Source organism: Crocuta crocuta, unplaced genomic scaffold (assembly GCF_008692635.1).
Source record: "Crocuta crocuta isolate KB4526 unplaced genomic scaffold, BGI_CrCroc_1.0 scaffold36, whole genome shotgun sequence".
NCBI classification, from domain to species: Eukaryota; Metazoa; Chordata; class Mammalia; order Carnivora; family Hyaenidae; genus Crocuta; species Crocuta crocuta.
Genome location: NW_027532203.1, coordinates 8,642,345 through 8,670,201, shown reverse-complemented (window position 1 = coordinate 8,670,201; position 27,857 = coordinate 8,642,345). Strand labels below are relative to the sequence as shown.

Genomic DNA, 27,857 nt, shown 5'->3' with positions numbered 1-27,857 from the left:
GCGGGATCAGCGCCCCATTAGGCCTAGTGTCTTCCTAAGGTGATACTCCAATCATTAAAAACCTGCTTTAGGGGCACCAGGGTGGCTCAGTCGGTTGAGTGCTGACTTCAGCTCAGGTCACGATCTCGCGGTCTGTGAGTTTGAACCCTGCGTCGGGCTCTGTGCTGACAGCTCAGGGCCTGGAGCCTGCTCCGGATTCTGTGTCTCCCTCTCTCTCTGCCCCTCCCCCGCTCACTCTCTGTCTCTCTCTGTCTCAAAAATAAATACACTATCAAAAAAAATTAAAAAAAAGAATTTGAAATTCTAGGGGCCCCTGGGTGGCTCAGTTAAGCATCTGTCTTTGGCCTAGGTTGCGATCTTGTCATTCCCAAGTTCGAGCCCTACATCGGGCTCTGTGCTGACAGCTCAGAGCCTGGAGCCTGTTTCAATTGTATGTCTCCCTCTCGCTTTCTGCCCCTCCCCTACTTACACTCAGTCTCTCTCTCTCTCTCTCTCTCTCTCAAAAATAAACATTAAAAAAAAAAATTTGAAATGCTATCACTTCCCAGTAACAAGGCTGCTTGTTTCTAAGTCATTTCTTACCACTTCATCAAATATTTTTGACTGCCAGGTAGGTACCCAGGCATGCAAGTGGGCGTCTCACCGATATCCCAAACTAGTGAGGTTCAAAACAACAGCTCTCTCCTTGACCTACAATGGGTCCCTCCCCCTGCATTACTCATCCCTACAAATGGCTCTGTTATCCGCTATGGCAGAAAGCACCTCTGAAGTCTATTGCAACAATATCTTCCAGCCTGCAATGTGACCTTCTTATACCTCATCAACAAACGGCATCTCATTTCCCTTCCCTTGAATCAGACGGAGCCTCAGTGACTCTCTCGTAACCAAGAGGTGCCCAGCACAAGTGATGCTGCCTGAATTCTGCAACCAGATCTTTTCAGATGGTAGTTCTTCAGGTGCCCCCTCCCCCCCCTCCCCGGAACCCTCCACTGCAGCCCAGTGCCATGCAGAGATGCTCGCACCTACAGACCCAGCTGAGTGTTTGAGTTACCCAGCTCAGATGCAAAGTCAGGAGCTGTTGGGGGTGTGGGTGAATCGGGAACTGAGGGCTATGTGGTGGAGCACAGTGAACAAGGCAGCATGCCACAGGGGGAGGGTCGGGAGAGGCCAACGGGGCCAAATCACACGGGCCTGAGCAGCCCAGGGAAGGAGCTGGCATCAGATCCCAAGTGCAGTGAAGTCTTTGTCCCCGACAAAGGCCAGACAGGGAGGGGCAAGCTCGGCATGGAGCAGCCGCAGTGGGAGGTGGCTTCTGCATGTCTAACCATGTTATTTTCAGCACGTCCAAACTCCAGCATGGCCCATCCTCTAGGCTCCCCAAATGACTCGCTGTTCCCTGAACGTTGAGCTCCTTGGAGCCTCCCTTCAAGCTGCCTCAGCCTGGAACGCCCTACTTCTCACAGCACTGGGGTTCACTGACCCCTCACACTTCCTGAGGACTCAACTCAAGCGTCATCACCTCCAGGAAGCCTTCCTTGACTGAGGAAGGCCACTGAGGCGCTCACCTGGTTCTCTAGTCATACCTGTGAGGCTCTCTGACGTGTTCAATCACAAATGCCCACTGAGTCTCTCCGACCTGCCAGGCGCCCTGACCCCAAAGGGGCACAAGACAGATTAGCCCCCGGGTCCTGCAACACTTATATCTTAACCGGAAGATGGGCAATAGACAACCAGTCACTCAGCTTTGGTTTTTGTTTTTGGTGGGTGGGGTATCTATAAATTGTATGTTTTCCTCCAGGTTTTTATTTAAATTCTAGTTCATTAACATATAGTGTAATACTGGCTTCCGAAGAATTCAGTGATTCACCACCTACATGCAACAACCCAGCGCTCAGCCCAACAATGCCCTCCTGAATGCCCATCACCCACTTAGCCCATCCCCTTCACCCCCTCTCCACTAATCATTTGTTCTCTATCATAGACAGTTACTCAGGGTTTTAAACTTTTTTTTAATGTTTAATTTTTTTTTTGAGAGAGAGACAGAGTGTGAGCAGGGGAGGAGCAGAGAGAGAGAGGGAGACACAGAATCTGAAACAGGATCCAGGCTCTGAGCTGTCAGCACAGAGCCCAATGCGGGGCTTGAACTCAGAACCCGTGAGATCATGACTTAGGCCAAAGTCAGATGCTTAACTGACTGAGCCACCCAGGCGCCCCAGTCACTCAGGTTGTAAGTCTCACTGGGAGAGTGACCTCCTCTTCTCATAACGGCCTTCTTCCCCAGGCTTTGTTTTAGTTTCTCCACGTGCTACAGGCATGCCGCCTTCCCCTTCCTCCTGCATACGGAGTCTCTGTATGTGGTCCCCTACTCAGGACCGTCTCTTCCCCTGATGGGCTCCCCCGATGGGGGTGGGGGGGGCAGGTGAGAGTGGTATGAGTGTCCACAGGTCTGCAAACAAAAAGGCTGGAGAAGGCTGCGTTCATGGGAAAGTCTAGAAGATGGCAGAGACAGGGGTGACTGACCCTAAATCACCCCAAATTTCCTTAATATGTGGGCAAATTCACTGGTGGGAAAATGAACTGTTCTTTATCCCATCTACCTCTCCAACCATTCACCATCCTTGGATGTGGGGAACAAAAGGAGCTGTGTAAGAGGAGGAGCCCACAGCTTTAGCCTTGGGGGTCCAGGAGAATCTGAGTGCCCCCAAAGAAAGTAGAGGGTCAAGAAGAAGGTTTGATGATGACAAGATGAGAGGAGATGATAGGGCAGGGTAGCCACTTTCAGTTTGTTCTGAAAGACATTAAGGGAGGAATTGGCCAGAAGGGGCGGTGGGGAATAACAGCTACTATTTATTGAGCACTTACTGTGTGCCTGAAGCGGTGCTAAATCCTTTACATTTATTTTCTGATTTAAGCTTCACAACTACATTATGCCCATTTCATGGGTGGGGACACCGAGGCACAGAGAGAAGTCCTTTCTTCAAGGTCACCCAGCTAGAAAGTGGTCCAGCATCTCCCTCTTCCCCATCACGCACCTCGCCTCTCAGAGTGACGCAGAGATATGCTAGGTGAGCAGGTTAAAGGGAGTTAGCTTGCTCAAGGAAGGCCTGTAGAGAGAGAAAGGAGTACGAAGGAGGGATGTGAACATTCCCCAGAAGGAATAAGAAAACAGGAGGGGTGTTGGGCAAGAGGGTGTGGTCTCCCGCCAAGGTCAGCACTCTCGAAGGAGAGACTGTTACAAAGGTCAAGCACTTCAGGGAAAACAGGTTGGAACAGAATGGGCGACAAGAAGCCCACTGGCCTTGGCACTGGGGCTCTTGGTGACTTTTAAGACAGCGGTACATGGGGGTCGGAGGGCACGCCATGGAGGGGAAGAATCAGGGGACCAGGAGCATGTGGTCCTAGAGAAATGGGTTTCCAGAAGCTTGGCCATGAGAACAGGAGACAGACAGGACAGCAACTGAGGCCGGAGGCGGGATGCAGGGCAGAGTTTGTGGTAGGGCGAGGGGGCTGTGAGTACGTCCGTGACCTGTGAGCCCAGCAGAGCGGGAAGACGGGAGCGGTAAGAAAGCAGTGCTTCCGAGGAGGCAGGAGACAGCGTTCTCGTTCATCCCCACGCTCAGAAGAAAGGTCCAGTTTGCACTGATCTGGGGCCCCCTTCCCAAGGGCTTCATTTATTCCCAAGGGCTTCATCTCTAAGATGGTTCCTGGCTGGCACAGAATTACCTAAGGACTTGACCTAGCAGACACCAGGATGGTGGGATGGTAAAAAAAAAAAACAAAAACAAAAACAAAAAACAGAAAAAAGAAAAGAAAATTTAAAAACCCCACAGCATTCTAGAGTCAAGGGATTTTAGGAACCTCTGGCTAAATAAAATAAAACTGGTTTCTTTTTTTTTTAAAGCTCTATTTACTTAGAGAGAAAGAGAGAGAGAGAGAGAGCGAGCATACGCAAGTGCATGAGCTGGGGAGGGGCAGAGGAAGGGAGGGAGAGAATCCCAGGCAGGCTCCATGCTGTCAGCACAGATCCTGATGCGGGGCTTGATCCCATGAACCATGACCTGAGCCGAAATCAAGAGTCGGACGCTGAACTGAGTGAGCCACCTGGGCACCCTTACACCAGTTTCTCTCGTGTCTGAATATCTTGGATCCTTTTCAGCTAATGGACAACCTGAAACTCCAAGAAGCGGTTAAAGAATTCAGAGTCTCCGGTCTCAGGGGCCCCAGAATCTTCATGCCCTGGAGCATCTGCAGAAGTAGCGTTTCCCAGGATGCACACTGGGAAATACTGCTCCAGTGTGCTCGTCAGGAAACGAGGGTTCATCCCACAGCATGGGAAACATTCCCACATATGTTTGCCAATCCTTGTTCAAAGTAAACTGAGGGTAAAATTACTCCAGTGAAACCCATGGGTTTATCTCCTCCTCTGCGGCACATTCTAATGGCCTGTTTATTTACTTTGTGCTGGAGCCTCCAGCCCACAATAAAGGCCCTTCGACTGAAAAGCATCCATATGGATCTCTCAAAACACTTGCTTCACTAGGCTGGGCTAGGGCTTCTTTATAAAAAACGACTCTCTGCACTAAAAGGGTACTGCTAAAGAAATGAATGTGGTGGGGCGCCTGGGTAGCTCAGTCGGTTAAGCGTCCGACTTTCGCTTAGGTCATGATCTCGCGGTTTGTGGGTTCGAGCCCCGCATCGGGCTCTGTGCTGACTGCCGGCTCAGAGCCTGGAGCCTGTTTCAGAGTCTGTGACTCCCTCTCTCTCTGACCCTCCCCTGCTCGCGCTGTCTCTCTCTCTCCTAGAAATAAATAAAACATTAAAAAAAATAAAAAAATAAAAAAAAAGAAAGAAAGAAATGAATGTGGTTCATGGGCTTTCAGGCCCTGCTGCGCTATAATGTGCACTGGCCTCTGGTTTTCCTCAGCCGGACAGGACTTCAGACTGACCCATGCTCTGGTTTCTAAAGAATTGAATTCTTTGAAGAAAACTGTTCTTCATGTAAAATGTCAAGACAGACAGAGGGTAGTTTAAAAAAGTCAGAGCGACACTGACCTTAACTGGGAAAATGACCGAGAATATGAAAAAAAATTAAGGAGGGAGAAGGAGGGGTGCAGACAGAAAAGGAAAGGAAGGGAGGAGGGAAGGGAGGAGGGAAGGGAGGAGGGAAAGGAGGAGGGGAAGCAGATCTGTTGTGGGGTGTGCAGGGCAGAAGTGGGAATGCAGGAGAGAGGCCTGGCCCTTACGGAGTATCTTCTGTGTTTGGGGACAGGCACAGGGAGAGGTGTTAGAATAAGAGTATTTCTAAAAGTCACATGCAAGGTTGTTTGACAGGAGTTTTAAGAAATGAGAACCAGTGGGGGCACCTGGCTGGCTCAGTCTGTAGAGCATGCGACTCTTGATCTTGAGGCTGTGAGTTCGAGACCCACATTGGATGTAGAGATTAAATAAAATCTTCCCCCCCCCCCCCGCAAAAAAAAGAGGGGCTCCTGAGTGGCTCAGTTGGTTGAGTGTGCAACTTTGGCTCAGGTCATGAGCTCGCAGTTCGTGGGTTCAAGCCCCACATCAGGCTCTGTGCTGACAGCTCAGAGCCTGGAGCCTGTTTCGGATTCTGTGTCTCCTTCTCTCTCTGCCCCTCCCCAGTTCCCACTGTCTTTCTCAAAAATAAATTTAAAAATGTAAAAAAAAATTAAAAAAAAAAAGAAAAGAAAGAAGAACCATCAGACTCCCGAAGAAATATAAGCCACCTCTGGAAGAGACCGTGAAGAGCCACGATCAAGTCTGGGCTCCCTTGAGACCTGTATTCCGACAGTAGAAATCTACAAGAAAGATGACCTGCAAACTGCACAACCAGGAAAAGGTACTGAGAACCAGGATGTGAAGGTAGAGTTGGAAAAAAACCAGAGGTGAGAGTTTCCACCCAGTACGTGCTTCTCTGACATTTCTGCAGGCGCCCAACCCCTGTCCTTTGTTATGTCCTGGACCACACAGCTGATAGCGTGGCACCAAGCACCAACAGCAAAGTTCACCTTGAACCCCACTAAGCCAGTTCTCTGCCAACTCATCAGATATCCACATAAGATAGCGATCCCGAGACCGTGACAGGAAACTTAGAGAAGTTCCGCGGGGGAAGGAATGAGGAAGAAACACAGCATTCATGATGTGAGGCCGTCAGCTAGAAATCCCTGGCTAATTTGTCAGGCTACTTCAGCTCAATCCCCGTTGAATAGCATCCAGTCTGGACCTGTTATGACAGAGGCCACATTCCTGTTCAGATTGGCAGTGATTCCATTTTAATTTAGCTCAGTTATCGTGATTTTCGTTCCTTCTGCTTCAAGGCAGAAAGCACTTAAGCTTAACACCCGGTAGGTTAAAATTATAGCCAGAAATCTACAGGTAGTTCTGATCATTCTAAGTGTTTGATGAGGAAAACTAAGGATGGCAAACAGTATACGCGGATCAACGTCTGCCCAGTTTTGGGGCCCAGGGTGGGAGGGGCCCATTTGGACATGTGATCTCCCCCATGGAGAGCCTTTCCACACAGGAGAGTGGGAGAGAGGGAGCCTCTGACCAGAGCAGGAGGAATCATTCCCAAAGTGGCATTTAATGCATGTTGCTCTTTCTACAGGTGAAATAGTATGAAAACAAACAAACAAACAAAACCCATGTGGACCAGGGAGCAGAACCTGGCAGCAAAACGAAGGGATCAGGGAGTGACACAAAGTAAGCAGACTCTGGGGGGTCTGGGGGGACAGATGGGCAGTGATGGGGACTTTGGGAAAGCCAGATAGAACCAGAGGCTATTCTGACCAAGGCTGCAGAGACAGGATCCAGAGAGTCAGAAACAGTAATTTCGTGGAGATTTCTAGAAAAGAAAATGTAAAGTTATTCAGTTGGAATTTGAAAGACCACGGAAGAAATATCTTCGGCCTGAAATCCAGAGCAAATGTGGGGCCCAAAGAGAAAAGGATCGGCTTCCTTGTGAAGCACAACTGCTGCAGGAAAAGACCACATTTCCTTGCCAGGGTGGGAGAACCGGTAGAAAATGAACTAGAAAAGCCACGGCAGAAAAAGCATCACCATAAAAGTAAGCTACACTCTGCTGGCCTCAAGGATGGACTGCCTATGGCTGTTTTTAAGAACCATCAGTGCAGTTGAGTAGTTGTGACAGAGATCGCGTAGCGCTCAGAGCCTAAAACAGTTATTGTCTGGCCTTGACCCCTGGTCCAGACCCAGCCTTGAAGCTGCCCTGATTCTGGGCAGGTAGGGCCGTGTGCTGCTGCCTCTCACAGCAAGCAGAGCCCAACCCATGTCATATTCATAAATGACTAAACAAAAGGTATGCCAGCTCCAAGCTTCCCGGCGGAGTGACAAGCAAATCCCTCCATATTCAAATCCCTTCTAAAAGTAGACGCTAACCTACACCTTCCATTTTCTGGGCAGAATGTGACAGGTAGGTTAACCAATGCATCATGCTGGTGATGAAGTGTCCAAACCCACTGTTGTCCAAGCCCATTGACCCTGTTCTCCCAGCTGGACCCGAAGAGAAGGAAGATACCTCCTGGCCAACCTAACACGGACTGGCCGTCCTGTGCCCCTGTTGTCGCTGTGCGGTGAGGGCGGGCAAGGACGGGACCCAGTCTCCGGTCCCAATGGGGTTACCTTTTCGGAATGTCTCCCGGTTTTCCTCTGCTTCTCTGTTGACTCGATTCTGTTCTGGCTCAACCGCAGGTCCCTGGTCTTCGAGCTCATCTTCTGTTTCATCATCACTATAGGGAACCACTTCGTCATTAGGTTGAGAGTCCTCCTCAAATGTTGTTTCTGAGTCTCTTTCTGAACTCATTCTGCTGGCAAACTGGAACTAGCTGGTTTAAAAGAAAGAGAAACCAGAGTGAATGATGACTTGTGCCCAGTTTTTGGTTGAATTCTGCCTGCGTCCCGTCACAATGCCTTTTTAACTGAACATTATTTAAATGAACATGCAAGTATGTCTGAATGATGACCCCGAAGTTCAAATTATCAACCAAATAAGAAGAAAACCTTTCATGGGCACTTGGGTGGCTCAGTTGGTTAAGCATCTGACTTCAGCTCAGGTCACGACCTCACAATCTCGCAGTTTGTGGGCTGGAGCCCTGCATTGGGCTCTGACATCAGAGCCTGTAGCCTGCTTCAGATTCTGTGTCTCCCTCTCTCTCTCTGCCCATCCCCTGCTCATTCTCTGTCTCTCTGTCTCTCTCTCTCAAACACAATGAACATTAAAAAATTAATGTTGGAATGAGCAGTGGATGCTGTACATAAACGATGAATCACAGGAATCTACTCCCCAAGCAAAGAGCACACTGTATACACTGGATGTTAGCTACCTTGACAATACATTATATTTAAAAAAAAATCTTTAAAAGAAGACCACAACCATTCGTTAGTGATTGCATGCTTGAGCAAGAATTAACAACAAAAATGTAGCTGCAAATTTTTTTTTTAAGCGTATACAAGCTTTAAGGTAGTATTTCCAACTGTGGGTCTCTACCAAGCAAATTAAATTTAACTCCCAACCCACATTAATAGAAACCAGTAATAGAGTATCGGAGCATCGTAAGTCAGTACCCTTTGATGAAACCGTTTGACAACACACACACACACACACACACACACACACACACACACACTTATTTGCATTGTAGGTCTTGACGCAATTGCATCTTTTACTGCAGGTTGCTGGCTCAGTTTGAGACGCATTGCACGGAGACATCTGGTTTCCGCTAATGCTAATATCTGGAGCCTTTACTCTGTGATAAATTTAATGCTTAGATCCTCCTCTTTTACTTCCTGGGAGCTCTCCCTCACCTCTCTTCCTATCACCACCCACACCCCGTATCCAGAATTTGTGTTTGCGTGTACACTGCTGTTTGAGGTGAATGCACAAGTGATGAGCACAACCCTAGTCATATTTATATCAGGAAAATATTGACACAACTACCACAGATCACATGACAATAGCCATGCAGCCTGGCATTATTTATACCAGCATCACATTGCCATGAACTTGATATTGTTAATAACAGCGACTCACATCTGTGTAGTGTTAACTGCACTCGAGGCCCTGCGTGAAGTGCTTCCTAGATGCTGGCTCGTTTAAACTCCCCACACGACCCTGGTGAAGGTGCTATTGTTCTTCCTATCTGACAGAGGAGAAAACCAAAACTTTTTTAATAGCTTACACAATAATTATTAAAAATTTGCAGCAAAGGGGCACCTGGCTGGCTGAATCAGTAGAGTACGCGACTTTGATCTCGGGGTCATGATTTCAAGCCCCATGATGGGTGTAGAGCTTACTTTAAAAAAAAAATTGCAGCAAAAACAATTGCTTTTCAAGGAGAGATCTTCTTTTTTTTTCTTTTTAAAAATTTTTTAATGTTTGTTTATTTTTGAGAGAGAGACAGAGTGCGAGCAGGGGAGGGTCAGAGAGAGAGAGGGAGTCACAGAATCTGAAGCAGCAGGCTCGAGGCTCCAAGCTGTCAGCACAGAGGCCAATGCGGGGCTCGAACTCACGAGCCACAAGATCATGACCTGAGCTGAGTCAGATGCTTAACCAACTGAGCCACCCAGGAGCCCCCAGGGAAAGATATTCTACTTTTATGGTACAGTTTCTTATGTTTTAATCAAGGGTTAGTTGCTGTGAGTGGAACTACTTGGCTGATGGCATGCTTTGTACTGAATCTAGCATCTTGGACGTGTGAATTTTTGTAGCCATAATTGAACAGGAAGGAAATGTTTACATATTTATATATTATTAAGATATATTATATATTATTTATAATATAAATATCTTATATTTTGTCCAGTATTATTTAAAACCATAAACCTAGAAGCAGCTTGGATGTTCAATGATTGGTAGCTGTGTAAATAAACTGTGATATCTTCACACTAGGAGACAGAGCACAACTTACAACATGATCCAAAGTGTTTTTAATGATGTTGCAAAAGTCCAAACGTGTTGCGTTGAAAAGTGAGTATATATAGAATAGTCCCAGTTATTCAGACATTTTCTAAAATGTCAGCAATCACCACACATCCTTTAAATGAAACGATGCGGGTAAGGTGCTCGATTCAGTATCTAGCTTACAGTAAATACCCGGTATGGTACTCACAAGACAGTAAGCACTCAAGCGTGAAATCGCTGTTATTTTCAATTCTTTCCACAACTAGGAAAAAATGTTCTTTATAATAACAAATGGAATGGTGTGGGGATTTACCCCTTTAGGCTTTCTATCTCCTGAAATCTCTTCTAAAATGTATCTGCCTCTTGAGAAGGACAAATATCATATGTTTGCACGTATAGAAGGATTAGGAGGAACTTGACGGAGGAACAAGGGGGAGAAGAAGGGCGGAAATGGTGGGGGAAAGGGAGAGAGGCAAACCATGAGAGACTCTTGAATGCTGACAAAAACTGAGGACTGATGGATGTGGGGGGGAGGGGGGGATGGGCATGGAGGAGGGCACTTTGGGGATGAGCACTGAGTGTTATGTGGAAACTAATTTGACAACAAACTATTTGTAAAAAAAATAAATAAATAAAAAATAAAATGTATCTGCCTCTCACCAGGAGGTAAAATATTAGACAATCATAGGACTACACTTAAGCACAGGCAAATTGTTTTAAAACCTTTTGGTTGCAGTGTGAAATATTTTCCTGCTTTCCCAATTCTCCATGGGCTAATAGGTAACTATAGCTTGGGGTTTTACACATGTCTCATTTGTGGTTTTGTAGTATACTGCCACCCATGCTTTAGCTGCTATTTAAATTTAATACACTCTCTTTAAAAGTCCCAAAGTCTTAACGGCAAAACTTTTGCCAACCATCTTTCCGAACAAAAATACAATAGAAGTGGTTACCATTTATCGACACTCACTGTGTGTCAAGCAGAGCCACCCTGTGAGATAGATAACATTATCCCATCTTACAGATAGGGACACTGAGGACCAGCTGCTAAGGGGCCTAAGTTAGGATCTCATGTCTCCATTATAGGGACGTGTACAATATTAACGAGTCTGAAAGCACCATATAGAAACAATTTTTTAATTGTAGTATGTAACAAAATTCACTGCTTTAACCGTTTTTAGGCGTCCAGGTCAGGGGCGTTCAGTGCATTCTAGAAACATTTTGTCGGTGATTGTTTCCCTCGTCATTGTTATTGCCAAGTGTCTCCCTGCGTATTTCCCATATTAAGACTGGATCCAGTCTTTCGAGGTTGAGGGAGGAGACAGACACAGAGGAGTGGATTCAACAGCCAGGAGGATGCGATCCAGGGTAAGCAAAGGCATTGCATAAGCAGCCAGCTCAGCACTGGAACATCCACCCAAAGCCAGACTGTGTGGGCCGCTTGGAGAGCAGAGCTCCGAGCTGAGAGGAAGTTCTCTGCAGCGTGTGTGTGTGTGTGTGTGTGTGTGTGTGTGTGTGTGTGTAATGTAGACACACATGGGAACCCTTTAGCTCTCTCATCATTGGACTACCAAAGAAAAATTGGGAAGAAATCATTTCTTTGAAGCCCTGAGTGACGTAAGCCACTTTCCTGCTCTAAGCCACGGTGCCGTGAAGGCGGACACTATCTAGAGTATGGATTTGGAAACGTTGTCACATCTCTCACCACCCCTGCAGCGCCTTGTGGCCCTGGGTGCACTTACTCAGCCTTCGTTAAGCACCTTCCAGGTGCAGATTACCACCCAGGCACTGGGAACAGACCCTTTGGAGACTTCCAGGTCGTTCAGGGATACAGGTAAATAAACTATACACCACAGCCTCGAGACACAACAAGGCCAGTCGTTCCTGCCTAAGCACACATCTCCGGGCCATTCCCTCCTCTCCGCCTCCAAGGCCACCTCCCTCATTCAGACTGCCACCATCTCTCTACTGCAATGCTGCAGACACACTCTTTTCTTTTTTAATGTTTTTATTTATTTCTGAGAGAGAGAGAGACAGCGTGGGCAGGGGAGGGTCAGAGAGAGAGGGAGACACAGAATTGGAAGCAGGCTCCAGGCTCTGAGCTGGCTGTCAGCACAGAGCCCGATGCGGGGCTCGAACCCACGAACCACGAGATCATGACCTGAGCCACCCAGGCGCCCCTGCCAAATACGCTCTAATTGGACTTCTGCAATCAACTTCCAAACAGCACCCAGCATCATGCCACTCTCCTGCTTGGACCCTTCCTGTGTGTTATGGACAAAGCCCTGTCCCCTTAAAAAAATCATGGGCTAGAACCCTAACCCCCAATGTGACTGTGTGTGGAGATCCGGCCTTTAAGGCGGTAATTAAGGCTAAATAATTTTATAAGGGTGGGACCCTAACCTGACAGGTCTGGTGTCCATATAAGACAAGAAAGAGACATCAGAGAGCGCTCTCTTTCCGTGCACGCACAAAGGAAAGGCCACAGCAAGATGGTGACCATCTAGAAGCCACGAAAACGGCCTCACCAGAAACTAACCCTGCTGGCACCTCAATCGTGGACTTCCAGGTTTCAGAAATGTGAGAAAACGTCTGTGGTTTAAGCCACCTAGTTGGTAGTACTTCGCTATGGCAGTCCAAGCAGATTCAGACACTGTGGGTTCCCACTACTCTTTAACTAAATCCAAGCTTTCCCCCAACTCTGGGAGCCCTGCACACTTCTACAACTTCTTTCTTCCTCACTAATCCTCAGGCCCGTGGTCTTGCTTTCAACTTGAGCGAGTGAAACCTTTCCTGCCTCAGGGCCTTTGCACATGCCCTTCTACTGCCTGAAATGCTCTTCTCTCAGTTCTCTCTGTGGCTACTATGTCTCAGTCTTTAGATCTCAAATTCTACATCCACTTTCACTGATGGTGTTAAACAGGTGTCTTCCCTCTTCTTCCCGCTACCACTAACCTCCCAAACACTTACATTTCTCCTTGCTTCCTAGCACCTACCACGATTTTTAAATATACATTTGCTTTTACTGGTCATCTGCCTCTCCCACTAGACCACAAACTCTACAAGAAGAGTCCCATCTGGGAATACTCACTGCCTACGGTCTAGTTGCCTCTCAGAGATTTGGGGGAAAGAACAAACTCACTTTTGATAAAGCCCTCAGGATTTCGAGAGTAATCTTACACCAGAAACAAAGATATCTTCGTCACCTCTCCACAGTTCACACCTACCACACCGTAAAAGATTTTAAATAGTCACTGGATGAAGGAGAAAAGCTTGACAGCAATGATAAGAGAGAATAAGAACTTCCAAGTTCAGAAGCGGTACACAACGGAGACGTTTAGGAGTTTCACTCCATCAAGGCCATTCAACACTCGCTGCTTAAGATTTTACTACATACTCAAAACTAAATCGGCCTGTGGTACGGTACTGAAGGTATTGAAGTTGAGCCCTGACCTTCCTTGTTTACCACTTGGCACCTTGTAAGTGTCCAACACACAGAAATTCCTTTTGTCTCTCTCCTTAGGGGGCTTATAGTCTGGATGGGAGTTAGCAAATCACAGCCTACAGGCCAGGTTCAGCAGTCCACGTGGTTTCGTAAATCCAGCTTTATTAACACACATCCTTGTTTCTGCCTTATTGAATCGTCTGTGGCTGCTTTTCCACCATAGCAGAGTTGAATGGTTGTGATGGACACCGTATGGCCTCAGACTCTACAATATTTACTACCTGGCTCTTTACAGAAAAAGTCTGTTGACCTCTGGACTAAAACAACAGATAATAAGAAACAGCAGCAAAACAAGTGGTCAGTATCAAGGGCCCACAACCAGAGGAAATCATCACTGACCTGGGTAAGTCGTTCATGGTTTGGGAATATGAAATAAATGACCAGGGGCAGTGGCGGAAAAATGCCCCTAACACAGTTGTCCTACTGATTGGGAATAGCATCTCAATTACTGCAAGCAATAATAAGTGGACAGGACACATGCCGGCCCAGCCAACAGACCACCATCTCCCTCATCACACGAGGAAGTTGTGATTGTGCATCTACTAACACAACTGCACCCAGGGCAGGGTGCTACTTCCTCGTTAATCTGCGTGCTGACAATCATGGCATCCAAAGTTGGTGGGACCAGATATTAGAGCGAGGAGGCATAAGATTTATCAGGAGTTTTTTTTAATTCATCAAAGTCATATCGCGCTCAAAGATTTTTCTGGTCACGTGATCTTCAGAAACTATTCTTACTCAGCTCCTGCTTAATCTGAGAAGCAGCATGGTTTATTTGAAAGAGTATGGGTCTGGCTTCCATTCCCAGCTCTACCATGCACTGATTTAGAAATCAGGTGGATTTCCTTAGCATTTTGGAAGCTCATTTCTCCCACGTGTAANATAGCTACTTTTAAAATCTGGTGAGGATTCCTTTTGATAACTGAAGGTTGCAAAAGCCCCTGGAGACAGCCCCCAGGGAGCAGATACGACGTGCATGCTAGTTCCCATCATGTCCTTTTCAGAGTCCTTGAGAGACAGATGTGCAAAACAGAGACTTGGAGACTACATCCACCTGTCACAGGGGACACCTCCTCCCCGCCCCCTCCTCTGGCTCCTCCTAGAGGAAAGGACTTGGATACACGTACTGATCAGAGCCTGCAGCGCTGAGGGGGGAAGGGGTCATGTTATCCCGTTAGCTGAGTTTAAAGTTCAAGGTAGCATGGGCTCTGCCTCCTGGTAGCCTTCCTCCTCTCTCCCGGTCCTGTCCCTGTCTGGTTAGCAGACTCCAGACTTCGCTGAAAGTCTGCCTAGACAAAGAGTACAGGGTAGAGGAGAGGGTGGGGGAGGAGAGGAACCAAGAGGCATCATTTATACCAGAGCCCGACTTGGGTCTTTTCCAGCCCTTGATAAAGTGCTGCTTCATTTTCCATCCTGCCTTCCATTGTGTTCCGCTCTCCTGGTCATAAACCCCCAAAGACAAAAGGGGTGAAGGACAGACTTTCCAAACTTGGATCCTAACACCCATCATTTGTCACCCGTATACACTTGGCTACGAACTACCTGCGAAATGAACGAATGAATGAAATCCTTACTCCTTTGTGGGGATGGAGGCTCTGGAGGAGAAAAAAGAGAACCCAGGCAAAAAGCATTACCTTTCTGCCTTTGCAATAAAAGCTTTAAGTCAGCAGGAACAAAAACTTAACTTTTTGCTGCCATCACAAGGTTTCTAGATTTAAAGAGAGGAAAAGTAGGAACAAAAAGTTGAGTTTTGTCATGGCTACGGTATGATCTGTGTGCATACACAAAGGGGCTCAGAGGCTGGGGAAGGCCAAGTGTGCCCAGTCAATGATGGCTTTGTTGTAAGACTTGATTCATGTCCAACTAGACAGGAAGGTTCACAAAATTCATTTTTGTTCATTCTACATCCTTTTTTTTTTTTTTTATGTTTCTTAAAGCCTTCAACAAAAAGGGTATTTCTAAAATGCGTTTTAATTATTTTTAATTAATATTCATTAAATTAAATGAATATATTAAATAGAAAGTTACATTATTTAAGATTAATATTACTTTAGTGTTATTAAAGATAATGCAAAATATTTAACATAACGTATATCATGATATAATAAATTTGTGCATTAGACGCTTATGTCTTCTATACTGTGTATGTTTTTATTATATTTTCTATACTAAATATAATAAATGCAACTCTGGCAGGCAGATACTACGATGCCTCCAATGATCCCACCACCTGGTGTTCATGCTCTCACATAACCCCTTCCCTCTGAGAGGGGCTGGACATAATACCTTGCTTTTAACCAACCTAATATAACACAGGTAATGGGATGTCTTAACCATGATTAGGTTATAAGAGGCTACGGCTTCCTTCTTACCAGCTCGCTCTCTCACCTTCCTAGCTTTAGTGCAACAGCTGCCCTGTGGAGAGGCTCCCACGGCACAAAATTGAGTGGCTCTCTAGCCAATAGCCAGCAAGGAGCTGGGGGGGTGTCTTCAGACCAAAAACCCTCAAGGAAATGAATGTGTACTGCAAGGGACTCTAGCTGACCATATGTATTGTAAATATGAAGTTACTAAGAGAGGAGATCTTAAAAGTTATCATAAGAAAATATCGTAAGTGAGGATGATGAATATTAACTAAGTTTATAGTGGTGTATACCTATATCAAAGCACTATGTTGTATACCTTAAACTGAAACAAGCTTACATGTCAATTATATCTCAATAAAATTGCAAAAAAGTTTTTTTTAAGGGTGGGGGACGGAAATGAATTTTGCCAACAATCACGTGAACTTGGATGTGGATCCTTCCTCATTCTAGCCTTTGGATGAGACCCCAGCCTGGACTGACCCCTGAATTGCAGCCTTGTGGGAGACCCTGGAGCAGAGGATCCCACTAAGTGGTGCTGGATTCCTCATTCACAAAACCTGGGAGCTAACAAAATGGTGTTGCGTTAAGCTGCTAAGTTATGGAGTACTTTGTGACAATAGAGAATGAATACACATATACTTGATCACAAATGATGATGATCCTGGGTATATAATGAATATGGCCACGATTATTTCCCAGTTATTCTGAAAAGGTGCCCAATCTAGGAGGGCAGCAGAAGCCATCTCTATTATCCTAGTTAGCTAAGCCACCCGCCACACGCTGTCTGGAATCTGCCCAATACTCTAGAGAGTAAAATCTGAGAAGCTTGATGACACATAATTAGGCAATCTCATGAAGCAACAACAATAAAACATATCTAAGATCTAGATTAATTTTAAACTTTATACAGTTATTAAAACAACAGGACTCTACTGTCCCTAGGACAAATAGGGTTTTATATATATATATAAACCCTATTTTTTTTTTCTTCCTAAACCAAAGCCTAGAAGCCTGGAATAACTACCATAAGACTAAGGGACCACTGATGTCACTACTGTGGGGACATTCAGCTGAGACTTTTACTCAGGACGGAAAAGGCTTCTCTGGGGGGTGCCTGGGTAGCTCAGTGGGTTAAGCCCCAGACTTCAGCTCAGGTCATGATCTCACGGTTCGTGGGTTCGAGCCCCATGTTGGGCTCTGTGCTGACAGCTCAGAGCCTGGAGTCTGCTTCAGATTCTGTGTCTCCCTCTCTCTCTGCCTCTCCCCCTAATCGTGCTCTGTCTCAATCTCTCTCAAAAATAAACATTTTTTTTTTTAATTTTTAAGAAAAGAAAAAAAGGAAGCTTCTCCAGGTCTGCAGCTTCATGCTCCGTTCCTCTGAAAGCCCACCACGGCACACTTTGCCACCAAGGAGCTGACGGCCATCGCGCACACGCAGCTCTGCTGGCTACCATTGCAAAAGGTGCAGGGGAAACCTAAGAACTTTGACTTCTCAGAGAATAANATAACAGGTTTTTTTTTTTTTTTTCATTTTCCTGGTCAAACTTACAGGATTTGTTGGTAATATTGTCCCAACTCTGTCATGAGCTCTGTCAGTGTCCTGCGGTGAAGATGACTACTTGCTCTATGAGGAATCCCCGGAAAGCTTATGAACTATCTTTCACTCCCCTCATCTCCCACAATCGTCATGGACTTACTCTGAGATATGCGGCCAGGTGCTGTTGCTGCCCTTTTACCAAAGAGAAAACCGAGGCGGTGAAGCTCAGGGTTGTTCCGTCGCTAACGTTAGGCTGGAGTCAAGCCCTCTGTCTGCACAGCCAAGGAGCTGCCATCCAAGCCTCTGCCTTCTCCAGCCACACGCCAATTGAGCGCATCGTTAGTGGCAAGAAAAACCCAAGTGAGGGACACCTGGGTGGCTCAGTCAGTGAAGCATCTGACTTGGGCTCAGGTCATGATCTCACAGTTCATGGGTTCAAGTCCCGCATTGGGCTCTGTGCAAACAGCTCCCAGACAGCCTGCTTCAGATTCAGTGTCTTCCTCTCTCTCTGCCCCTCCCCTGCTTGAGCTCTCGGTCTCAAAAAATAAAAAATTTTTAAAAATTAAAAAAAAGTGNAAAATAAATTTTAAAAATATTTAAAAATTTAAAAATTAAAAATATTAAAAAAATTTAAAAAAAGAAAGAAAAACCCAAGCGAAAGAAATGGAGAAACTGAAAAGCAAGAGAAAGCAAACGTTGTGACCCATCCTATACCAGTGGGTGGGAAAATGTTACCTGTTTCCCGGTTTATATCACGTAGGGATGTACTTAAATCAAGAACTATCTGCTAGGCATTTTGAGCTGGGACTATGGGAGTCATACAGGTGAGCCAGCACTCAGGGTGGATGGGGGAGAGGTTTTCGGGGAGGAGGAAGAGCCTGGGTGAAGACTGAGCGGCAGCCTAGTGTGAGGCACCCACCCACCTGAAAGATTTAGGGGTGCAAAGAGAAGAGCTGGGGAAGGGCCGTCTGGGGTCCTCCTCCCTTGGCTGGGCTCTATTCCAGGGAGTGAGAGGAAACACTGAGGTGTCTGCACGGAGAGGAACGTGACCCATGCGGTGCTTCTGGAAGGTTAACCTGATAGAGGAGGGAGTGTGGGTGGCCCGGAAGGGGAGAGCCAGGCTGGGACACTGGCCAGAGGTCACACTGGACACGGAGCATCGCCCGTCATGCTTCTGTCATCTGTAAAACCAAGCAGTTCGGGTCATGTTACCTCTGCAGCCACATTCAGAAAACAACACTCCCTGTGTGAATGCGACTGAAGCAAGGAGGAATAGTCAGGGGGGGTGGCGCACTCGAAAAATGTGTTTCAAATTAAGGCCGGGTGGGGCTGCCATGCTTTTGTCTGGAAAACTATGGGGGGAAAAGTAAACAAAAGACTAGAACTCGCTCCTCTAGGATAATAATGCCAGAATTCCCCCCGAATGTTTGCTTTAGAGCCTCAGCCTCAATCCACAGTGTATTTTTATAATAAATACTGAAAGTTACACGGAAAAATGCATTGTTGTTTTCACAGTCCAGCTTCATTGTCACTTGTTAGTGACAATGGCCTCGTTTTCACTTAGTTGCTATTGCCTCTGTGATTAGGTTTTTGAATTATATTATTCATGCTTTGGCACTATAAACCTGTCGGAGCTTTACAACTGATTGCTGCCTGAAAGCAAACCTCCGAGGAAAAATGAGAAATAAATCTGCTGTGTTACTTATTTTAATGTTAGAAGAGTCACCAACCTATCGATAAAGGGATGCATTTAACGTAAAGACGACGCTACAGAAAGACATAAGAGTCGGCCTAATTTTCTAGAACTAAACATAAACCTTAACATTTGACGTCTGCAACGAGGCAGCTTATATTCCCCATTCAGAGTCAAGAGGACTGCTTGTTTGAATAGAAGCGGAAATAGAAGAGGCAGATGTGTAAGCAACCAGAATAATAAACACACAGGGAAAAGATTACTCTTTCTAACAATCAAAGAAGGCACCCAGATGAGAGCCAAAACACCATTTTATGTCTATTAAGTTAATATTCACTGACTACATCTCATGCTGGCTGGGGTATAGCTGAATGAATGAATTCCCTCTCTCATCTCTCTCTCTCTCTCTCTCTCTCTCACACACACACACACACACACACACACACACACACACACTGCTGCTAGCATCAAAACTGATACATTCCTTATGTATGAAAACAATATAACGACATTTTAGGCACCAAGAACACTAAAGATATTAATAACATTTGACCCAATGATCTCATCTACAGAAGGTCTGCCAACATACACAAGTAAAAAAAACTATTCGCACAAAACTTTTGATTGTCATGGTTACCTATAAAAAGCAGGAGAAAAAACCACCCAAAAGTCCAACAGGAGAATGGTTTTATAAGTTATTTTTAGGGTAGCCACTAAAAATGGCAGCCATAGAAACATAGGAAATGTTTTCAATACAACTTTAAAAGGGAAAAGTCAGGATTCAGAAATGTGTCCTAATACTGCAGCTTTGTAAATAATACACATGTACGTTTTAGAACATAACTTTCACTCTGAAAGAAGAGACTTGGTATGCATTTTTCTTTCCAAAATAATCAACAATGGATAATCCCTACCTACCCCTTGTAGCCAAAGACTACTAAGCTGTCCGTTGTGTCCTGGGCTCACTTCATAAAATCCCTGCAACAGACACCCCCCCCCCCAAAGAAACTATTATCCTCATTCTGAAGGCTTTCGTACAAGATAGGTGACTTCTCCAGGGTCATACAATGAGGTTTCAACCAGATCTGTTTGCCCCAAAATTTCTAAAGGTTTGTCACAGAGGGAGAAAAATTGCATCAGGTTATGAGGACTATGCCCACCCACACTTTCTCTAATTGCAGATGACTGAAAAACCAAAAACAGCAGCGCTAGGGCGGATTGGCGTCTGAGCTCAGAGAAGCACGGCTTCCGTGCTGGGGCAGGAAAAGGTGAAACCTACCAGTTTACTCCTTTGTATCCCTGCACCTTCCCAGGGCATTAGTAAACATTAAGATTCCAGTTCGCTCCCAACCATCATGAGAATGCCGTGAAATCTAGTCTGGGTCTGTTTTTTCCCCTCCAAGAGCCCTTGCTGGGGTGCCTGAGTGACTCAGTTGGTTAAGCATCTCATTCTTGGTTTTGGCTCAGATCCTGGTCTCACGATTAGTGAGATTGGGTCCCACGTGGGGCTCCGTGCTATTAGCACAAATATTCTTTCTTTCCCTCTCTCTCTCCCCCTCCTCCACCCGCACAGCCTTGCTCTCTCTCTCTCTCAAAATAAATAAACAAACATTAAAAAAAAAAGAGAGAGCCCTTGCTGACCTAAACTATGTGCAGATGAAGACCCAAACCAGTAACCTGCATGCACTAAGGACAATAGACTTCAAGAGCTCTGGACACAGTCCAGTGACAAAGTGATGTGAAAAGTTAGTTCCTCACCCCTTGTAATCTGCATCGTAAAGGTCTGTGGCTTCCACCACTGAAAATATCGACTGTCTCAAAACTCCCTCCTGGCCTCCTTTCTATATGTAAATACGTTCCACATTGTCCAGATATTCCTATATAAATATGCACCAAGGTTAAATAGATATTATGTATGACTGACACCTCAGGTATGATTGGGACACTTACCGGATATTTTTCTAGACACTGCCATGGTTTCAGGAGTATCTGAGTCTGGACAACAGAACTTCTCGTTCCATTTGAGAGTTAGCACCTATGCAGATCCTGGGTGGCAGAAGTCTAAGGGATGAGGGCCACATCTTATATTTAACCACGATCTCCTCTGCTGGGTCTCAAGCCAGCTTAGGGGACTCAACTTAGATTACAAACTCTTTCCAGACCGCTGAATTCACACCTGAAGCTTTGGACCAAGACCACATTGCAAACGTGTGGTGAATATTTTATATGTCCTTTGGAAACACGTACATTCAACTCGAACTATCTCCAGAGTTTCCTACAGACGGTCAGCAGTTCTAACTATCTGTTCTGGCTTTCGGATTTTGAACAGGTGAATGAACAGGAGTGCCTAGGTTTCTACATACCTGAGAGTTTTAAGGACTTACGATAACACTTATACAGCTTCCAACGCTACCGCCGTTTCCGCGGGATGATGGTGAGTGTTTGCAAGAGAGAGAACACACGTTCCTTGTATCAGGCTCAGAGCTAATTGCTTGAGATACATTATCTTAGTATCATTTATTGAGAGTGAAATTATTCTCCCCATTTTACAGATGAGGAAATGGATTAAGAGATTAAGTTCTTTGCCCGAACACATATAGGCGGTAACTGGGATAAAACTCCTGGTCAACAGTCTATGCTCTTAGCCACAACGCTCAGTACTTAACTGTACCTATTAACATCTCCATGGCACAAAGTGGAGAAGAGATTGTTAGTCCAATTTAATCTGAAGAGACAAATAACTATAAGGTGTACGGTCACATTTATGTTGGAGTTAGAATGGGTGGGGGCCCAGCCATCCTGACATCATCCTGTGGTTGCGACATGCCGGGTCTGATGTTTGTGGAAAATGAGAAAGAGGGCGAGGCATAAAATGGAAGACACTACCAGCAAGTGTGTGTTCACCCTTGATAGAGATTTATCTCCTAGAGTCCAGGTCTCTGACTCTGTATGAGACGCCCTTTGCCCTCTGTTTACATGGGAGGAAGCAGCAGTCCTTACAGCTACCTCATTTCTTCCTGGCCTCCACTCTGCACACTCCCCACGCGGCCTGCTCAGGTAGTTTTCCAGCTGCCCCTGCACAGTGCTCCTTAGCATGGCTTCTAGAAGAGCAGTTGAGCTGACATCTCTTTTTTTATCCCTTTTATTTGAGAGAGACAGACAGACAGTGCATGCCCAGGGGGATGAGAGAGAGAGAAAGCAAGAGAGAGACAATCTGAAGCAGGCTCACCACTCAGTGTGGAGCCCACAGGGGGCTGATCATGACCTGAGCCCAAATCAAGAGTCCTGCGCTCAACCAAATGAGCCACCCAGCTGCGCCTTCCATCTCTTTCAAGTCTGACAACAGAATACCACAGCATTTTGACTTAAGGAATTACGGCCTTCAAAAATAAAAGGATATGATGACTCCTGCCTTAGCCATTCCCCAAGGAACTAACACAATGAGAGAGGTGTGTGATATTGTGATTTCTAATGAAAAATATGTTTTTGGTCTTCTTCCAGCACCTGGCAAGAGCTCTTAAAACCCTTGGAATTTCCCCAAGTGACGGAGTGATAAAGTTCTTTTGTTATGTGAATGAGGTGACTTTTGGAAAGCACCTAGGTAACCTCAAAAGAGGGGGGACCCCCGAGAGGGGCTGGAGTGGAGTTCAGTCACCAATGGCCAGTGATTTCATCAATCAGGCCCATCTAATGAAGTCTCCATAAAAACCCCAAAGGACGGGGTTTGGGGTTTCGGGGCTGGTGCGCACGTGAAGATTCAGGGAGAGTAGCTGCCTGGAGAAGACAGAGTTCTGCACCTCTCCTCATGGTCGCCCTGCCCTTCTCCTCCACCCGGCTATTCCTGAGTCATCTCCATTTGTAACAAACCAGTGATCTAGTAAGTAAAATGCCGCTGAGTTCTGCGAGCTGCTCTAGCAAATTAATTCCACCCAAAAAGGGGGCTGTTGGAACCGGCCATCCAGAGCCTGTCAGTCACCAGCAGCAGGTGATAATCTAGACTGGCAGTTGGTGTCTGAAGTCAGGGAGAAGGCAGTGTTGTGGGGCCGAGCCCTGAACACGAGGGATCTGATGTTATCTCCAGGCAGATAGGGTCAGAGTGGTGCTGAGCTGTAGGACACCCAGCTGGTGTCAGAGAATTGCTCGGTGGTGTGGAAAAACCACACACAATAGGGATTGGGTACAAGTCATCCCAGTTCCCCCCAGCCAGTCAGGGACAGGCAGCCCCTGCAGGGACTGACCCCGGGGAAGGAGAGGTTCACTGGTCTAGTTTGCAGGTAATAAGAAAGCACATCCCCTGTAGAAGATTCAAAAAATGGTAGCAAAACCAACTAAAGAGTCATAATTTGTATTACTTTGTTATCACCATGAATGGATAAGGTCAGTGATAAAATATTGCTCCTCTCAAAAATCTTTTTGCTATCATTACTGCTCAGTTTTGGTTTTTTACTGCTCCATTTTGATAACATTAAGTGTCAAATAAGCACTTTAATTTTGTTTTTTTTTTTTTTAAGTTTCTTTTGAGAGACAGACAGACAGACACACAGGAGGGGCGGAGAGAGAAAATCTCAAGCAGGCTCCACACAATCAGTGTTGAGGCCCATGCGGGGCTCTAACTCACAAACCAGGAGATCATGACCTGAACTGAAATCAAGAGTTGGACGCTGATACCCCCAAAATAAGCACTTTAAAACATAATTTATCCTATAATAAACATTGGATTCTATGGAAAATAATTCTGAGTACTTCTGGTTACACAGCATTCCCCATTCCCTTACAGAGAATGTTAAGAGTCAGATATTGCTTACTCTGTCTATAAATTCAGAATTCACCTCCCGACCATGACTGTGTACCTAAAAAGGAAAACTAGGGAGCTTTTGTTTAATATCCAGAAGAAACTGGTATTTAATGCAAATAAGGACGGCCTGCTCAGGTAAGGATGACTAATGCAGGCCTTGCACAAACATCTATTCTGATTTGCATTTTAAGAGAAAACATAAACCCATAGAGGTATCTAATACCGATTAAAACATCAAAATGTTCTGAGGTCTCACAGAATGCCAATTAAATAAGCTTCCTACCCCGTCTCTTAAAATCATGAGCCCCACAAAATGCCAGTTCGTTCCAGAATGTTCTATGCTGATATATTGTCCTCTTTGTCAACATTTGCTTCCCATTAAAATCCAGATACCTTTTTGGGAGCAGTAGCTCGGCGGTGAGGGCTTGGGTTTAACTTAGCAACACCTCCCCCACTCCCAATCTCCACTTGCCACGCCACATGACACAGGAAGAACTTTCATTTAAACTCTCGAGTGAAATAAAAATAAACCAGCCAACCAAGACACATTTGAATATCTTTGCTCTTTTACAGCCCCCCTTCTTCATAGATCCAGAGTTCAACCCCCATCTCTTGCAAGGACTTCCTTGAATGCAACTGGACTCCAGTGGCACAGAAAACTACTTCTTCAACGCTACTGCTATCATCATACTATTTATAGCTTTTATCACCTTATTACTAATGCTAATACACTTGCGTAATACTTAACGTGTGATTTAGGTGAAGACATACTATAGATCTCTGAGTTGAGTCAGAGAGATCGTTCCTTTATTTAGGAAACAGGGCTCCCTGTCATGGCTCCCTATGGGTCTGGGGAGTAAGTAGGCTCTGGCTGAGTTGTCCAGAGAACTCTCCCCTCCCCCAGCCAGTCTACCTCCCATTCCACCTCTGTTTCCAAGAACAAACCCTCAACTGCCCATCATAAACCAATGATAGGGATAAATTTTCAAAAGGAGCAAATCTGTCCTAAACTTTATTATCTCAGCAAAACAATCCCCTGATTTCCCAGAGCTCTTTCAGGAAGAAAGAAAAAATTCAGCTAAGAAAAGAAGAGCATCAGGAATAAATAAGGGATTTAAATAATCCATAAATCATTATAACCAAGTCAGGAATAAATAGGTGTGTATAGCACATAACCCAAGGGAAAAAACTACTTAAAAGTCTTTGAATACTTTGAATACAAATACTAGATTTGAACTTTGAGTATCTGGAATGAATTGAAATCTTTTCAAAGCATGTTTTAAGAGCACTCTGAAAACCGTTGGTGCTCTGGATTGACCTAAGGCTGTCCCTCAATATTTTGTGGTTGTGACGTATGCTGTGTCATCATATAATCAGTGAAAAGCCAAACTATGCTCAAGATCCAAAGTTGGCCACAAAAGAGGCCACCTCTGAGTGCGCCTCAGCCAGACCTGCCCAACCTGCCAGGTGTGACCCACCCCAATCCAAACTCAGAGGCTACACCCTCCCTTTTCACCTTTACCTTAGAGCTCTGGCTAGAGTGGATTTGTATCTTAGCTTTCCAAAATCGAAACCCCATGCACGGAAAAGAATGTTGCAAACATACACACATTAGCTGCATCAGGGATGGAGCTAATTGGTGCATGTTTGCATGTATCATGTGAGATTTACATATTATGGAGGCTGGTCCCTGTTGAAACTCTTGGGCTATCTAAAAGAGAGGACTCCTTTGAATGAGAATGAAATGTTACAGTCGAGACCAAATACAAAATGCAGTTGGTGTGTGCAACACATTCTGAAATCTGAGTTAACAGCACTCAAGAAATGGCTGTGGTGGGTCAGATGAGAAATCTCTGAGATTATTCAGGATGTCTTCACAAGCTACTGACAGATAGTCTGAGTCATGTGCCACTATGGAAATTATTAGCTTCACACGGCATTAGAAATGAGCCAGGTCTATCTGCTGCCCACGCCCCATGGCGGGTTCCTCTCTGCTCCGTCTCCCATCCACTCACAGGGACACACTCACACACTCCTCGCCAAGGCCAACAAGGCATTTTGTTCCCACATCCTCATATCCTGATATAATGGCTTTTTCATCTGCATGTGAACTTACCATCTGCCCAACCCATTCTTTATATTCTTCCTTGTATGGTGGTTGGTCTTGTTTCTAATAGAAAATCCCAAAGGCTCAGGACCAAAGCCTATGTCTCTTATTTCCCAAGTGAGGCAGTATCCCTTACCACTTATGACCTGGGGGGCTTTGGGGGGAAATATCCTCAGTGAACCTCCTCCATTTACAACATGAAGATAATGCCTACTTTACACAGTCCTCAACCTAAATCTCACGTAAAACCCTCAGCAGGGCATATGGTACCTGGGATGCAAGCATCTACAGAATGAACAATTTCAGTGATCCATTTCATCAGAAAATGCAGCAAGACAGCACAAACAGGATAGCGTGAATAATATTTTTCTCAATAAAAGTGTATAATAAACGATTATAAGCCTATAACACTTGAGAACTGAGGTCTTCAAAGGAAAACAGAGTTCAGCGCTTGTAATCAACTTCTCAGAGCTCAAAACAGGCAGAGATGAATTCATCATCTGAACCCAAATCCTACCTCCTTTCCCTTCCATCACCCTGTCTCTAGCCACTAGGGTAAGGTTTTGGAGAACTAGGATTATATAAGGCATCATATATTTTCTAGATTATAATAACTCCAGGACCCCTTAAAAAGTAGACCCCGATTAAAACAAGCAAAACTGTCACTCTAGTATCATGTAGGGAAGAGTGAGAGTTGGTAACCAAACCACTGACACACAGATTTTTGTTTTCCTCAAAGTCTGCATAGTGAACACTCTTTATCGCGGAATGAACACGGGAGACAAACTTAAATTTCAAAACCAGGTTTAATGTTAATGGAAAGACGCACTGATTGAGTTTGCTTTGAAAACCCGTGGGGAAGGAAGTAGACGGAGGTGTAGAAAGAAGGACCATTCATTGGTCATGGCCATAAACAAGTAGAGGGGTGGGGCTTCATTATATGATTGTTTCTATTTAATATGTTTGAAATCCTTCTCAATTAAAAAATGAAACAATAAACTAGCTTTAGAAGAAACTAAGGTCTTTACTTAGGTCACTGTCATATGCAACATGTGTGTCCTAATTCATAACACAGGCTCTGAGGAACCACACGCTTTGAGCAACCACTGGCCCATCTTGAGGACTCACATATTACATAACTCAGATATTAAATAATAAGTCTTTTCATAGTTAAAAAAGAGTATTTTTAAATGAAATGGAATATTCCATATGTCACAAAGTAAAAAGTGAATTTCACTGGATAGTTCTTAAAATGAAAAGGGCATAGAAAACAGAAACGCTTTGTAAGTCAGGGCTGTGCAATCCGTACTGGAGGGGGCATATCAGCTCTTGAGATCACTGAGCACATTTAGCATTTACCTTGTTTTGTGCGTTGTAATTGCCTTTCTTTTAAGAATAATTTTTAGCTTGGGGCATCTGGGTGGCTCAGTTGGTTAAGCATCTGATTTCAGCTCAGGCCATGATCTCACAGTTCAGTTGGAGTTTGAGACCCTCATTGGGCTGTCTGCTGTCAGCACAGAGCCCGGGTTGGATCCTCTGTCTCCCTCTATCTCTGCTCCTTCCCATCTCATGCCCTCCCCCCGCCCCCCATGTGCAGGTAGACTCTCTTGAAAATAAACATTTTAAAAAAAAGAATAATTTTGGGGCATCTAGGTGATTCAGTCAGTTAAGCATATGACATTGGCTCAGGTCATGATCTCACAGTTCGTTGGTTCGAGTCCCATAACAAGCTCTGTGCTGAAAGCTCAGAGCCTGGAGCCTGCTTTGGATTCTGTGCCTCTCTCTCTCTCTCTCTCTCTCTCCCTCTCTCTCTGCCCCTCCCCCACTCACGCTCTGTCTCTCAAAAATAAATAAATATTTAAAAAGTTAAAAAAAGGGGCACCTGGGTGGCTTAGTCGGTTAAGCATCCGACTTTCG

General features: G+C 45.3%; 1 protein-coding gene across 2 annotated transcripts in view; it reads right to left on the bottom strand.

Annotated features, from left to right (window-relative positions):
- The window catches only part of ATP8B1 (ATPase phospholipid transporting 8B1), a 116,949-nt gene that overhangs the window by 51,078 nt on the left and 38,014 nt on the right, over positions 1-27,857 (bottom strand). The window contains exon 2 of one of the 2 annotated variants that reach the window (XM_077777688.1): positions 7,660-7,862. In XM_077777688.1, coding sequence (XP_077633814.1) covers positions 7,660-7,840 — 181 coding nt within the window. In that variant the 5' untranslated portion in view covers positions 7,841-7,862. Of the gene's footprint in view, positions 1-7,659; positions 7,863-27,857 lie in introns of those variants that run through there. The other variant, XM_077777689.1, reaches the window with a different exon arrangement.